Consider the following 12,276-nt stretch of genomic DNA (forward strand, 5'->3'; position numbering starts at 1 on the left):
AGAACAGCCCTTCCCTGCCTCACTGGGGAGTTGTGTGAGAATAAATATCTTATGAGATGCTCATACAAGCACATGGGGGGGGGGCAGCGCAGCTGAGTCCCTCAGGCAGAGGGCTGTACCTGTACTTTTCACACAGGGCATAGAAGAGAAACAGGAGACCACTGTGAACCCAGAGGTTACTCTGGGCTCATCCTGAGATCAGAGCTTTGCTCCCCAGTCTATGCTGTCCACAGGCCAAAGCGAGCCCCCGCAAATCCAATATGAATTAGCCCCTGTAGCGCGCAGGGCCCAGTGTCTCCCACTGAAAGGGGAAATCCTGTCCCCTCACCTCCACCCCAGCTCTGGGACAGGCAGAGCAAGCACCAGCCTCCCTGGGGGACAATCTGTGCATGAGGGAGGAGTGACTCCACCACAAATGGGTTAGAGGGGAGACTGTTAGGATGGGAGCAATGAAAGTCTAACAATGTCCCGTATTTAACGCCCCCATGTCCCAGGGAGGGAGGGATTGGAAACCCCAGGCTTGGCCACTGTGATCCAAACCCCAGGCAAGCAAGGGCCCCAGGGCTGTGGGAAAGTCCTGGCAAACCTTAGAAGGCTGTAACCTGTGAGAAAGTCTGCACTGGCCCCTAGCGGTGCGACGATGCAAGCAGTCCTTCTGGCCAAGCAGCCCTCACTGCTGCTAGTGACGGGTCCCTGCTCTTCTTTCCCTGCAGTTCAGAGGCCTTGACCATCTTGACGCAACGTGCAGCCTGGTGGAAGGGAGCTGGGCTGGAGGAGAAAGACATCCCCCTCCAGCAGCAGCCTTAGGCTTTTCAGGGTCCCAAGCAAGGGAAGCTGCTGGAAATGAGTGGCACCTCCCGTCTGAGAGCAGGCAGAGCTTGGATGGCCCGCAGGGTCCACTTCATATCAGCTCTGTTCCCCTCAGTAATGAGGAGGGAGCTATTGCTGCTGGACCGTGCCCGGTACCTGAGGGGTTTCCCTGCTCTGCTGATCTAGGAGTCAAGGCCGGTACGTAGCTGGATCTCTGGATGCCGGCAGCTTCTGCCAAACAGCCTGGGGCTCTGACACCCATCTGTTAAGGTGGAAGCACATGGAAAGCATGTGAGCCGCAGGACACTGGCTGCGAATCAGTGACCATTTTGGATCCCACAGCAGAGGGGAGCAGATGTGCTGAGCGCAGAGCATCTCCCACGGAGAACAGTGGAGAATCCAGCCACACCCTCTATTGAGAACAATGCCAAATTCCCCCTCTACCACCCATCCTTCCACCGAGAACAATGGAGGCTTCCCCCATCATCAGCCATCGTCCCTCTGAGCACCAAAGGAGCTGAATGATTTTGCAACATCTGTGAGCCATAACTCTCCTGCTGCCAGATCCTCCAGCTGCACTGCTGCCACGTCGCAGCTCCAAGGATACTGTGAGCACAGCTGTGCTCTGCCTGGTCCATTCAGCAGCCTAGCGGGTCAGCTCTATGGGGGAGGTACAGGCACACTCAGCTACCTACCTGTGCCAGCTTGTTCAGTGGCTCTGGAGACATTTGACAGGGGAGCATGAAGGTCTGTGGTCTAGATATTAGTGCCAATGGGCCCGTCATGGGTTCAGGTCTCAACCCAGGCACTGAGTAAATTGAATTGACAAAGGGTTTAACATGCAGATTGTTGTTTTGTTCTACCAGTCAGTGGCACCTCAAAGAGACTATCTAGCACTCTTCATCCGTAGAGCCCCAAGCACTTTGCAAACAAGGCCAGTAATATTATCCCCATTTTACAGATGGGGAAACTGAGGCACAGAAAGGGGAGGCAACTTACCCAAACTTACCACACGGGCAGTCTGTGGTAGAAACGCACAGTCCCAGGGATTATCTACTAGGCCACACTGCCTCTCTGGAACTGCTGCCATCCTCTGCAATGTGAATGCAGGGGATTGGAAACCAGTGACCTCCTGCCTTCTAGGCCAGGGTGATGCCTCTCGGTCAATGCCATTTATATAGATCCCTTCCATGGGAAAGGTTTCCTTCGCTCCCCCGCATAGCACCACCTCTCCTTTTGAGGGGCGCTATGAAAGGCTGTCTGTGAGATCCACTGGCAGGGTTAGCAAGGACAATATCATCCCTGCTCTACCCTGCACAGGGAATATTCAGGGAGGTTAAAAATAACCCCAGACTGGGTTAACTTTCCTGTGCAGCAGCTGCCTCCATGCTGGGGGCGGGGTGATCCCAGCCTGGGGGTGTCCCTTACAGTATGTAGGAGGATACTGTGGAATGTCAAGTATCTGCTGCCTGGTGCCGAGCAGCCAGCCAAGGGGCTGATGAAAAGCTGCAACAATGTTGCAGTCCTGATCAGGGCCCCGATCCCCCAAACTGCTCTCTGGGGGTCCACAGCAGGGGGGTCAGGCCACAGAACACTTTTGATGCCAGCAGAGCAAGTTTTCACACCTGTCTAATTTCATTTTCTTTCCTTCACTCCCGTGCAAAGTTTGACGCTTCGGTGTTCCGAGGAGAGCGAATTACCGGCAAGCAAAAAAAGTGAGCCCGCAAGTTGTCCTGGGTGAGCTCCCCATGTGTGCCCCCCAGTAGGAGGATCGGGGCCTGAGTCAGTCCCTTGAATGGAAGAGAACATGGATCCCCTAATTCTCCCCAGCCACAGTCCTGGTTTCAAAATCTCCACCAGTGCTACCCTCCCATTAAAGGGCCGAGGGGTGTGGGGGAGGCAATCTTTATGTTGTGACCTTCACCTTCCCAAAACCTGGCTTCCCCCACATGACTGGAAACCCTGCCCCCCAGTTGCCCAAAATAAAGGTAGCAGTTGCCCTTCTAATCATAGCAGATGAGCGCACCGCCCAATCTGGCATGGTTCATTTGTATAGGCAGAGCACAGATCTCGGTGAGCTCCCAAAGGCTCCATGCATCCGTTATTTAAAGCACCCGCATCCAGTTGGCAGCCCTCTCTTATCACCGGGCATCTGATAACAACATCACTAGGATCTATATCGAGGAGACATAGCCTCAGAGTATCTCTTAACCCCTGAGTAATCATCCGCTTCTCATGCAAGAACAGAGAAAGGTCAGGCATGTACAATTGCCAGTGGAAATACCTCTCCATAAGCTGGCCTCTCTCTTAAACCATAGCCACTTTGCTCTGACAGTTTTATTTGACCTATAGTTGAAGACTCTGCACTTGTAGGTGGCAATTCTTTTCCTGGTCTGTCAAGACTGGTTTAGCAAGGAAGGAGGATTTGTGGTTAAGGCTTCGGTCTGGGATTCAGAGGATATAGGTACAGTTCCTGCCTCTGCAACAGACTCCCGGTGTGACCTTCAGCAAATCACCGCATCGCTCTGCGCCTCAGTTTCCCCAGCTGTGCAATGGGGATAATAATTCTGTCTTGTCCATTTAGACTGCAAGCTCTTTGGGGCAGAGACTATCTCATAAGAACAGCCATATTGGATCAGGCCCAGTGTCCATCTAGTCCAGTGTCCTGTCTTCTGACAGCAGCCAGCGCCAGATGCTTCAGCAGGAATGAACAGAACAGGGCAATTTTGGGTGAGCCATCCCATCATCCCATCTCAGCTTTTGGCAGTTGGAAGTTTAGGGACACCCAGAGCATGGGCGTGGGGCCCTGACCATCTTGGCTAATAGCCACTGATGGACTTATCTTCCATGAACTTATCTAGTTAAGACTTTTGGCTTTCACAACCTCTCCTGCTTTGTTACCACATACGAGGGCACTGTATAAAAATCTAAAATAGATTTGACTTTCCTGCTTGAGGGAGAAGAAGACAGAAGAGGACATGGGTATACCGCAAGCCCCAATCATTCAAAAATGAGTCAGACCCTCACTCCTCAAAAAATTTTCATAATATTTGCTTTAAAATCATGATTTATTTAAAAGGTTGGGTACTTTTTTCCTTGTGGTTTCTGAGCCCTTAGCATGCCCTCAGTTCACATTTTCTAGCTTTATTCTGCAACCACAAGAGAGAGAAACTTTATTTTCTTAAATGAAAACAGATTTTTCACAAACTCACATTACTTCAGGAGCTGGGGCTTGAATAACCTCTCCCCTCTCTCAATATCTCGAGATTCATGAAAAAAATATCAGAAGAGTTAGCAACACTGCTGGAGGCCTCTGACTTGCTGGGTGAGTTTTGGCCAATTACTCACTACCTCTGCTCCTCAGTTTGCCTCATTGGTTAAATAGATAAACCAATAAATAGGGTTATAATGCTACTTCCATACCAGCAGGGCCATGTACGATAGCTGTGGCCACAATGCAAAGCATTCCGAAGCTACAGGAAAATCTCTGTGGGCAGTACAGGGCTCATGACACACAGCTAGATGAGGCCGAGTCCCGAGGCCCCAGCTCCCGCAGTGTACTTTTCTTCCTGGCTCAGGGAGGTAATGCTGGACTCTGTGCCTAGACACTGTGCAAGGAGAGGGGCGAGCCACAATTGTCCTGGTCCCTCTCTGCATCTCCTGGGTACTGCAGCCTGGCTTGCCCAGGGGCCGGAGCCCCAGGAGGAGGGCAGGTTGGCAGCGGCGCTCTCCCATCAGCGCACAGACCCATCCCCAAGGGCTCTGCAAAGCCTCCCACAGTGGGGGGGGACCGGGCCCCACGTGGGCAGCTGCCGCTGGCTCCGGAGTGGACCCCCCGGCTCCCCTCCCTGTTTCCCCTTTAAGAGCAGGCTGCGAGCTGCATATCCCGCGCCGGAAGCGGGCGGGCGCGTCGATTTCAGCCTTTCCCGAGCGGGGGAAGGGGGCGGCTGCTGCAGGGGGGCAGCTCCGCGGGGCCCAGCGCCCGCCCTGCAAGGTGCAGCCCCCCCGACAGTGAGTAGCGTCCTCGGGGCGCTGCAGAGCCGGGAGGCCCCGTCACCCGCCGCGATCCCTGCCGGGGCCCCCGGGATCGGCCGGGGCAGCCTGGCCCTGCGGCAACACTGTTGCAAATCCGTGTTCCGCTTCCGCTAAGTGAATGGGGCGGGGGAGGAGTGATGCATGCAGGGGGAGACTCTCCCCATTGCTGCCCCCCACTCTCTAACATGGAGGAGGGGGAGCTCTGCTAGTCAATTTCCCCCAGAGCTGGTCCCCCGCCCCCAGCCTAACTCGCTTAGCATTTAAATCTCCCCTTCCCTCCACTTTCTCCGGCGGTCAGAGCAGCTGCTCGGAGCCCATGCCCCATAGAAATACTGCAGCCTGTCTGCCAGGCCCCCTGCCCTGGGATTCTGTGTGGCAGTGGGTCCCCCTCTAATATTACAGCCTGCGGGGGGCGACCTTGCGGATGGAGCACTCCCATTGGGCGTGCGGGGCGAGTTGTGGTAAGCGGGGCTGAGATTTGTGGGTTTCTGTGCCCCCCGATCCTGTCTGGTGTGCATGACACCCTGGTGGGTTTAAAGACTCCCCTTGCTTGGGGTGGCTGCTTCCTGGAAATTGTCAGGGAGCCCCTGGAACAGCGTGGGGCGGGATGGCATGGCACGAGAGTATCCTTGCACCCTAGCTAATGAGCCCGGACTAGGGTCTGGGGCAGTGTGGGGTGACAGCAGAGGGTTTCCTGCTGATCAGAGTGCCAGCTCCAATGCTGCTGTCCCTGCTGCAGACACCGGTTCCATTAGGAACTGGACTGAAGCCACCTGTTTGCTCCCCACAGATCAGTAAATGGCTCTTGGTCGCTACCAGCCTCTGCCAGATTGTAACCGGTGGCACAGGGACAAAGCAACCTGCTGCTTGTTGGTCCATCGTGGATCACAACACGTGCCCCTCCACCCTGAAAAAGGGGGTGGTGACACTCCCGCTGCTGGCAAATTGTCACTCCTGATTCTGTGTGCTAGGGGCCTGATTTTTGCATTGACATGGGCTCAGGGTGACATCTGTCTGCCCTGCAGTCAATTTCCTGCCCTAGGGGTAACTCTGATCCGGAGCACCTACACCGCCTCTTCTCTTCCTGACCAGTGTCAGGCTGGGAGTGGGTGGAAGAGGTTATCACTTCCTGTTTCAACCATAGGTCTTATTATCTGCTGATCCTGTCGCAGCAGGGACCCTCGAAGGAATGGGACCGGAGCCTACCAGATCCTGACAGCTGCCTCATGCTGCTCCCCTCACCCATTCTCCTTGCCCCGTGATAATGGATGAGTGGAAACCCAACGCTCCAGCCAAACAGTTTGTCCCGCGGAAAAACCGGAGCTGGTACCTCTCCTGGAAGTACAAGCTGATGAATCAGAGAGCTGTCAGGCGGCTATGCCAGGTGAGTTCTCTGGAGGAATGTGAATCATGCCTGGGGGGGATTAGAGAAGATAAACTTGCAAAGCCCATGGATTATGGAGTCTGTGTTGGTGGAATTGGCTGCAACCCCTGTGACCTAACGTGGTGGAAGAGAATAAATTGTCCAATCAGAAGCCACCTGAGTTGCGTTTTACCCTTAAAATGCAGAATGGAATGAGTCTAACTCTCCTTTAGCTACAGCAAGTGCCAGCAGCCAGTTAAAGATTTTTCTCCTGCAGACAACAGGGGTTTTTATAGACTTCACCAGTGGTTAGATGTTGTTTATTACTGGAACAAGCACAGCTCAGCAACTGTTAAATAGCATTTCCAGGAGAGGAAGGTGGGCTTGCTTGGTGCCTAGTTTTGAGCCCTAGCTCTGGGTTTGACTTCCAGGGGGCAAGGGAAATCCTTGTGAGGCTTCGACTAATATGGCTTCTCCGCTGTGATCTTGGCCAGGGAAGCTAGAGCCAGTCAGTTTTTTGTTGTGCGATCCCTCTGCGCAGCCAAGAGAGGCTCTCATTCTTGGTGCTGCCAGGGTAGTGGGTTTCTCTTTCTTAGCTCAGAGCGGAACCTGGTTTTTGTTTATTTGTGTTTCTCAGGAGCTGCCCCATCACCATAGTATCCAAGCATCTTGCAATTACTGTATGTGTTCTCCCAAAGTCCTGGTAATGCACTTTGCGGCGGGGGAGGGGGATCCCAAGTACACCCACAAATTGATGGGGTCTAAATTAGCTCAGGAAAGAGAACTTGGAGTCACTGTGGATAGTCTCGGAAAAATCCACTCAACGTGCAGCAGCAGTCAAAAAAGGTAACCATGTTAGGAACCATTAGGAAAGGGATAGATAATAAGATGGTAAATATCATAATGCCACTATATAAATCCATGTACGCCCACATCTTTAATACTGTGTGTAATTCTTGATGCTCCCATGTCCAAAAAAAGATGTTAGCATTAGAAAAGGTACAGAGAAAGGCAACAAAAATGATTAGAGGGTGGAATGTCATCTGGTTGTAAACTGATGAAGTATTGTTTTACCAAGTCTGTAGGCCCAATTAACGGGAGCTTGTAAACTTCAAATTTTGAAATTCACTACATTCCCAAAATTTCACTTCCTGATAGAACTTCCTTTAAATAGTAAATAAAAATAAAACTTCAGAAGGGCTCTTCTGCTCCCCCATTTACACAGCTGCCTTTTTTCCAGCAGGGATACACAGAGGAGAAATTGTCCATAAACAAGTACTGTCCGATGCACCAAGTTATTTAACCAAAAAATGTGCATTCTCTAACTTTTTACGTAAATTAAGCATTCCAAATAACTAGTAGGTTTAAAGACTTCCTGAGATTTTTTTCCCCAAGATGACTGTTCCTTTAACAAGAGTCCTCAGTTCTGCTGATACTCAAACCCTTGTATACAGCACTGAAACTCTGAAGTAGCATTTCACCTTCACATTACTGCTTGGGCAAGATCAGGGCAACAGCAGAGGCAAGCATTGTGGATATATTCGTATGGGAGAATGATCCAAGGGGAAAAGCTGGGGTTGGTGAAGTTAGAGTAGCAGAGACCGAACCTGTCACAGACACACCTGTTGTTGAGGTGGGAGTAGAGACCAAAAACTGATTTCCCTTCCAGTGTCTTTAAATTTATAAGTCTCCACTAGTCAGAAGTGATTAATCTTTAAAAAAGAAAAACCCACCATCCAAGAAGAGGTCAGGAACAGTCCCTGGCAAAAATATAGCATACACATCAGATTTCAGTGGGTGCTATGTATGTTGAAATATTTTGATTAACACTTTGTCATGTGGTGTAATTATGAAAACTGATATCTTCTTACCTATTTGCCTGTATGTGTTAGAAATCTTGGTTTGTAAACTTTTAGTGCCTCAATGACTATGCTTTTCTTACCCTAGAGTTTTGGAGTTGGAGTGTGTTTGACAGTCATAAACTCAGCCTTTAAAGGTAGACCCATCACCTTCATAGCTCTGTCTCATCTTTCCCCCTCTCCCGTCCTTTTTTCAGTTATTTGCTCCATATTTTCTGCCTTTTTTTCCACTTATGTACAGCTTTGAGTCTCCAGTCCTTAGATGTTTTCTGGGATGTTTCCGGGATCTCTTCTCTGTAAAGATTTCACGACATTGTAACCCTTCTTCTGAGAGCTGGAAAGATATGGCTTCCTCTCTGCCCTGTAAATGCTGCTTCTGTGATCTGAAAGTTTATGAGAGGGATAGCTCAGTGGTTTGAGCATTGGCCTGCTAAACCCAGGTTATGAGTTCAAACCTTGAGGGGGCCATTTAGGGAACTGGGGTAAAAATCTGGGGATTTGCCCTGCTTTGAGCAGGGGGTTGGACTAGATGACCTCCTGAGGTCCCTTCCAAACCTGATATTCTGTGATTTAACAGCTTCTGTATGAGGGGAGATTTAAAATGACTGGGACTTTTCAGCTTGGAAAAGGGATGACTAAGCAGGGGCGGTATGAGAGAGGTCTATAAAATCATGATTGGTGTGGGGAACGTGAATAATGAAGTGTTATGTAAGGGAGTAAATAATGCAAGAACCAGAGGTCAGCCAATAAAATTAATAGGCAGCGGGTTTAAGACAAACCAAGGGAAGTACTACATCACAGAACACAAAAGCAACCTGTGGAACTCATTGCCAGGGAATGCCGTGAAGGCCAAACGTCTAACTAGAATCACAGAATCTCAGGGTCGGAAGGGACCTCAGGAGGTCATCTAGTCCCACCCCCTGCTCAAAGCAGGACCAACCCCCAACTAAGTTCTTAAAAGAATGAGAAGTTCATGGAGCGCCTATCCATCAATGGTTATTAGCCAAGATGGTCAGGGATGCAACCCCATACTCTGGGTTGCCCTAGCCTCTGACTGCCAGATGCTGGGATTGGGCCACAGGGGATGGATCACTTGATTCCCTGCTCTGTTTGTTCTCTCTGAAGCACCTGGCATTGGCCACTGTCGGAAGACAGGAGACTGGGCTAGATGGACCCTTGCTCTGACCCAGTGTGTCCGCTCTTACCTTCCAAGAAAGGGCTGTGACACCACAATGGGGATATTGAAAGGCTAAGCCCAGGGTCACACAGGGAGTCTGTGGCAGAGCAGGGGATTGAGCTCCCAAGTCCGAGGCCAGGGTTGTAACCACTGGAGCATCCTGCCTCTCCAGGTGCAGAAGCAATTGTTTACAGTCCCTTTAATAAAGCAGTGGCAAGTGCATGTATTTGTGCACTCTAGAAAGCTGAACGCCAGATTCTCAGCTGGTGTCAATCGTGTTGCTCCATTGAAGCCAGTTTGACCCCAGCTGGAGATCTGGTTGAGTCCCTTTGGAAGTGACAAGGTGATGGGGATGGACATGCCTGAGGCATGGGGTGGCTGCTTCAGAAACAGCTATCCAAAGCCGCACAGTTCTGCAGCTTGCTGGCCAGTCTGTGTGTGCGTCCTACTGAGACTCGAGTGATCGGCAAGGGGTGAAGGGAATGAGGCCGTGCCATGGTGGGAAAATTATTAACAGGTTAACACACCCTTTAAAAAGAATTAATAGTCACTTGCCTTGCCTGTTAGCTCCCATTTGAGGATCTCATAGCAAGACTGTAATGCTGGTGAACTAGAGCATGGAGGGAGGTGAAGAGAAGAATTTTTGTTATGCTTTGTACATCAACATGGCCTGTTCGGTGCTTGAGTGCTGCTGTGATGGGAGCTGCTGAAAACCCAACATAGAAAATTAAGCTTTGCCAGCCCCCAGTGCAGTTGGTGTGGGCCCATTTTTTCAGATGGAGAAACTGAGGAACAAAGAAAAGAAGTGACTTGTCTGAGATCGCCTAGCGAGTCAGTGGTGCAGTGAGGGACAGAACCCAGGTCTCCTGGGTCGATACCTTAGCTACTCCTGCCACCACCAGCTAAGGATATTTATAGCTTATATTGATAGGCTCTGGCTAATAAACAACCCATATACAGGGCCTGGGAGTCTAACAAAGGCTCCTCAGCATATGGCACCTGGGAAGTTTTTTCAGCTGCTTCTATTTGTAGATAAACAAATGGCCAGGTATGAACCAGTTGGATTCTAATTGTATTGGACAAGGGTGGGACCTTTTTAAGAATCACTTTTGTAGTGGGGTGGGTGGAAACTGGCTGTATCTCTCCCATGTCAGAGCCCCATGAAGCCTGTGCTGGCTGCTCGCTCTGCATCTCCTTCCCCATTCCGTTACCTGTGCATTGTTGACCCTGATTAGGTGGCGCCGCTCTTCGGTTAAACAAGCCCTTTACCCATGCATCGGGCAGTACAGATCTGCTCCAGCGTCTGCCCCTGCTATCCAAAAGCAGCAAAGCATTAGGGCCTGTAATCAGCAGCCCGTAGCCCTTGGGGTTGATATTCTAGCTCCATGGGCATTGCTACAGAAATCCAGTCATTCAGATCCTTGGATGCGCCTTCTGTCTTGCTGCATAGCCGCTAGTCTAGGCAGTCTCGCAGACGCTCAGCAGGAGAGTGGCATCCTCCCAGCCTGAATGGCTGTAACGGAGCTGGGAGGAGGGGAGGTGTGTGTTTCTGAGCCTTCACAAGAAGGGAATGTGTTTCTGTGCAGAGCTGTTTAAGACCCTGGTACTATCTAAGCGCTCTTCAATCCTAATGTAACGACACTGTCGGCGTTAATAACGAAATCTGGGCTGGCGCACTGTGCAGCGAGCTCCCTGGAACAAGCCTGCTCTGGCTACCACCGGTGAGAGGAAAAACTCTCTGTACTTCAATGAAAAGCTGGAGCAAAAGGAGTAGCTGGGAAGGTGGCTTTCTCTTGCTGGATTCTTCCTATCCAACAGGTTTAAGCAACTAATTGGCTCTTGTTTTTTATCTGCTGTCTTTCCGCATAGCCTGGCTCTTAGACACGGCTCCACTCATAAAATGAGGCAGTTGCTAATAGAAGTCAAGCGGCCATAGACTAGGGGCGAGGCACAGTGGGTTGGAGAGGAATGGCTGAGACAAGCTCCCCTGATCTGTAAACAGGGATCTAAAATCCAACTATTGAAATGGAGCTGCTCCCCCACATACGAGACGATGACACAACTCCAGGCTGGACTGAGGCCATGTAGACCTGCCTCCCATCTGCCGAGTGTGTGATAGATGTCTTTGGTGCCCAGTGAGCAAATGGCATTCCCCATCGGTCAGTTTCCAGTCTTGCAGTTGTAAATAATCTTGCGCCGACTGCTTTGGAGGATGGCTCTCTGAGTATTAACTAGAGCTAACGCCGGCATGACGGGCACCAGAGTATGTAGCAGAGTGAAGGAGCCTTTTCTCTTTTGTTGCTATATCCCACCTCCACTGGGGATGCGATCAAGAACTTTTGTGACTTCCAGCTTTGGTGACTCAAAGTATGTATATAACCCCCATGGCATCTAAACCCGTCCCTACGCCAATTGAGGGATATCCTCCTCCTTTTAGAGATGGGAGGGGCACTAACGCAGTGAGAGTCATTCTGCGACTTGTCTGAGGTCACGCTGGAGTGTGGCAACACCAGGATTTGAGCTCAGATCGCCAGAGCCCAAGTCTATGTGGTTAGGGCACTGGCCACCCTTTCTGTCTCAATTTCAGCCCTGAAAGGTCATTTCTAGCTCTTGCTGTATCCTCAGCCCAGGTGGCTGGGCAAGGATTGCAAATGACACACAAAGCTCACCCCTGAAGTTCCAATAGAAACCTCCATCTCCTGATAGGTCTGCCGTATGCCGGGCTCTTTCATTACAATAGCATCACAGGCAGCTGGACCGTGTGACGTTCTCTGCAGCGTGCAATGCTCTATAATGTCATGGAAGTGACTGCATTGCTGTCTCCAGGCACGCAGAGGAAATAAAATCCTGCCACTCCTCTCTTTCCCCCTAGAACTCTGATTGCGCTCATCTGGGTGTGTGAATCGCTGCAGAGATCGTAATGCAGGGGGAGTTAAGGTGTAATGCTGAATTTCCTGACATCCACATTCTTCTAATGTGGTTGTGTTTTGTTTTGGGTTTTTTTTTCCCCCTCCTCATGCACCCCTGTGAAG

The 12,276-nt window shown here is 50.8% G+C and overlaps 1 protein-coding gene across 9 annotated transcripts in view; it reads left to right on the forward strand.

Annotated features, from left to right (window-relative positions):
* Positions 1-4,716: 4,716 nt before the first annotated feature.
* The window catches only part of POMGNT1 (protein O-linked mannose N-acetylglucosaminyltransferase 1 (beta 1,2-)), a 36,082-nt gene continuing 28,522 nt past the window's right edge, over positions 4,717-12,276 (forward strand). For 3 of the 9 annotated variants that reach the window (XR_004001562.1, XM_030572224.1, XM_030572226.1), the window contains exons 1-2: positions 4,717-4,821; positions 6,018-6,229. Coding sequence is in view for 8 of the 9 variants with exons in the window: in XM_030572224.1 (XP_030428084.1) it covers positions 6,110-6,229 (120 nt within the window). In the remaining variant the exon portion in view is untranslated. Of the gene's footprint in view, positions 4,822-4,879; positions 5,307-5,989; positions 6,230-12,276 lie in introns of those variants that run through there. The other 6 variants (XM_030572219.1, XM_030572221.1, XM_030572222.1 and 3 more) reach the window with 6 other exon arrangements.

Source organism: Gopherus evgoodei, chromosome 8 (genome assembly GCF_007399415.2).
Source record: "Gopherus evgoodei ecotype Sinaloan lineage chromosome 8, rGopEvg1_v1.p, whole genome shotgun sequence".
Taxonomy (NCBI): domain Eukaryota; kingdom Metazoa; phylum Chordata; order Testudines; family Testudinidae; genus Gopherus; species Gopherus evgoodei.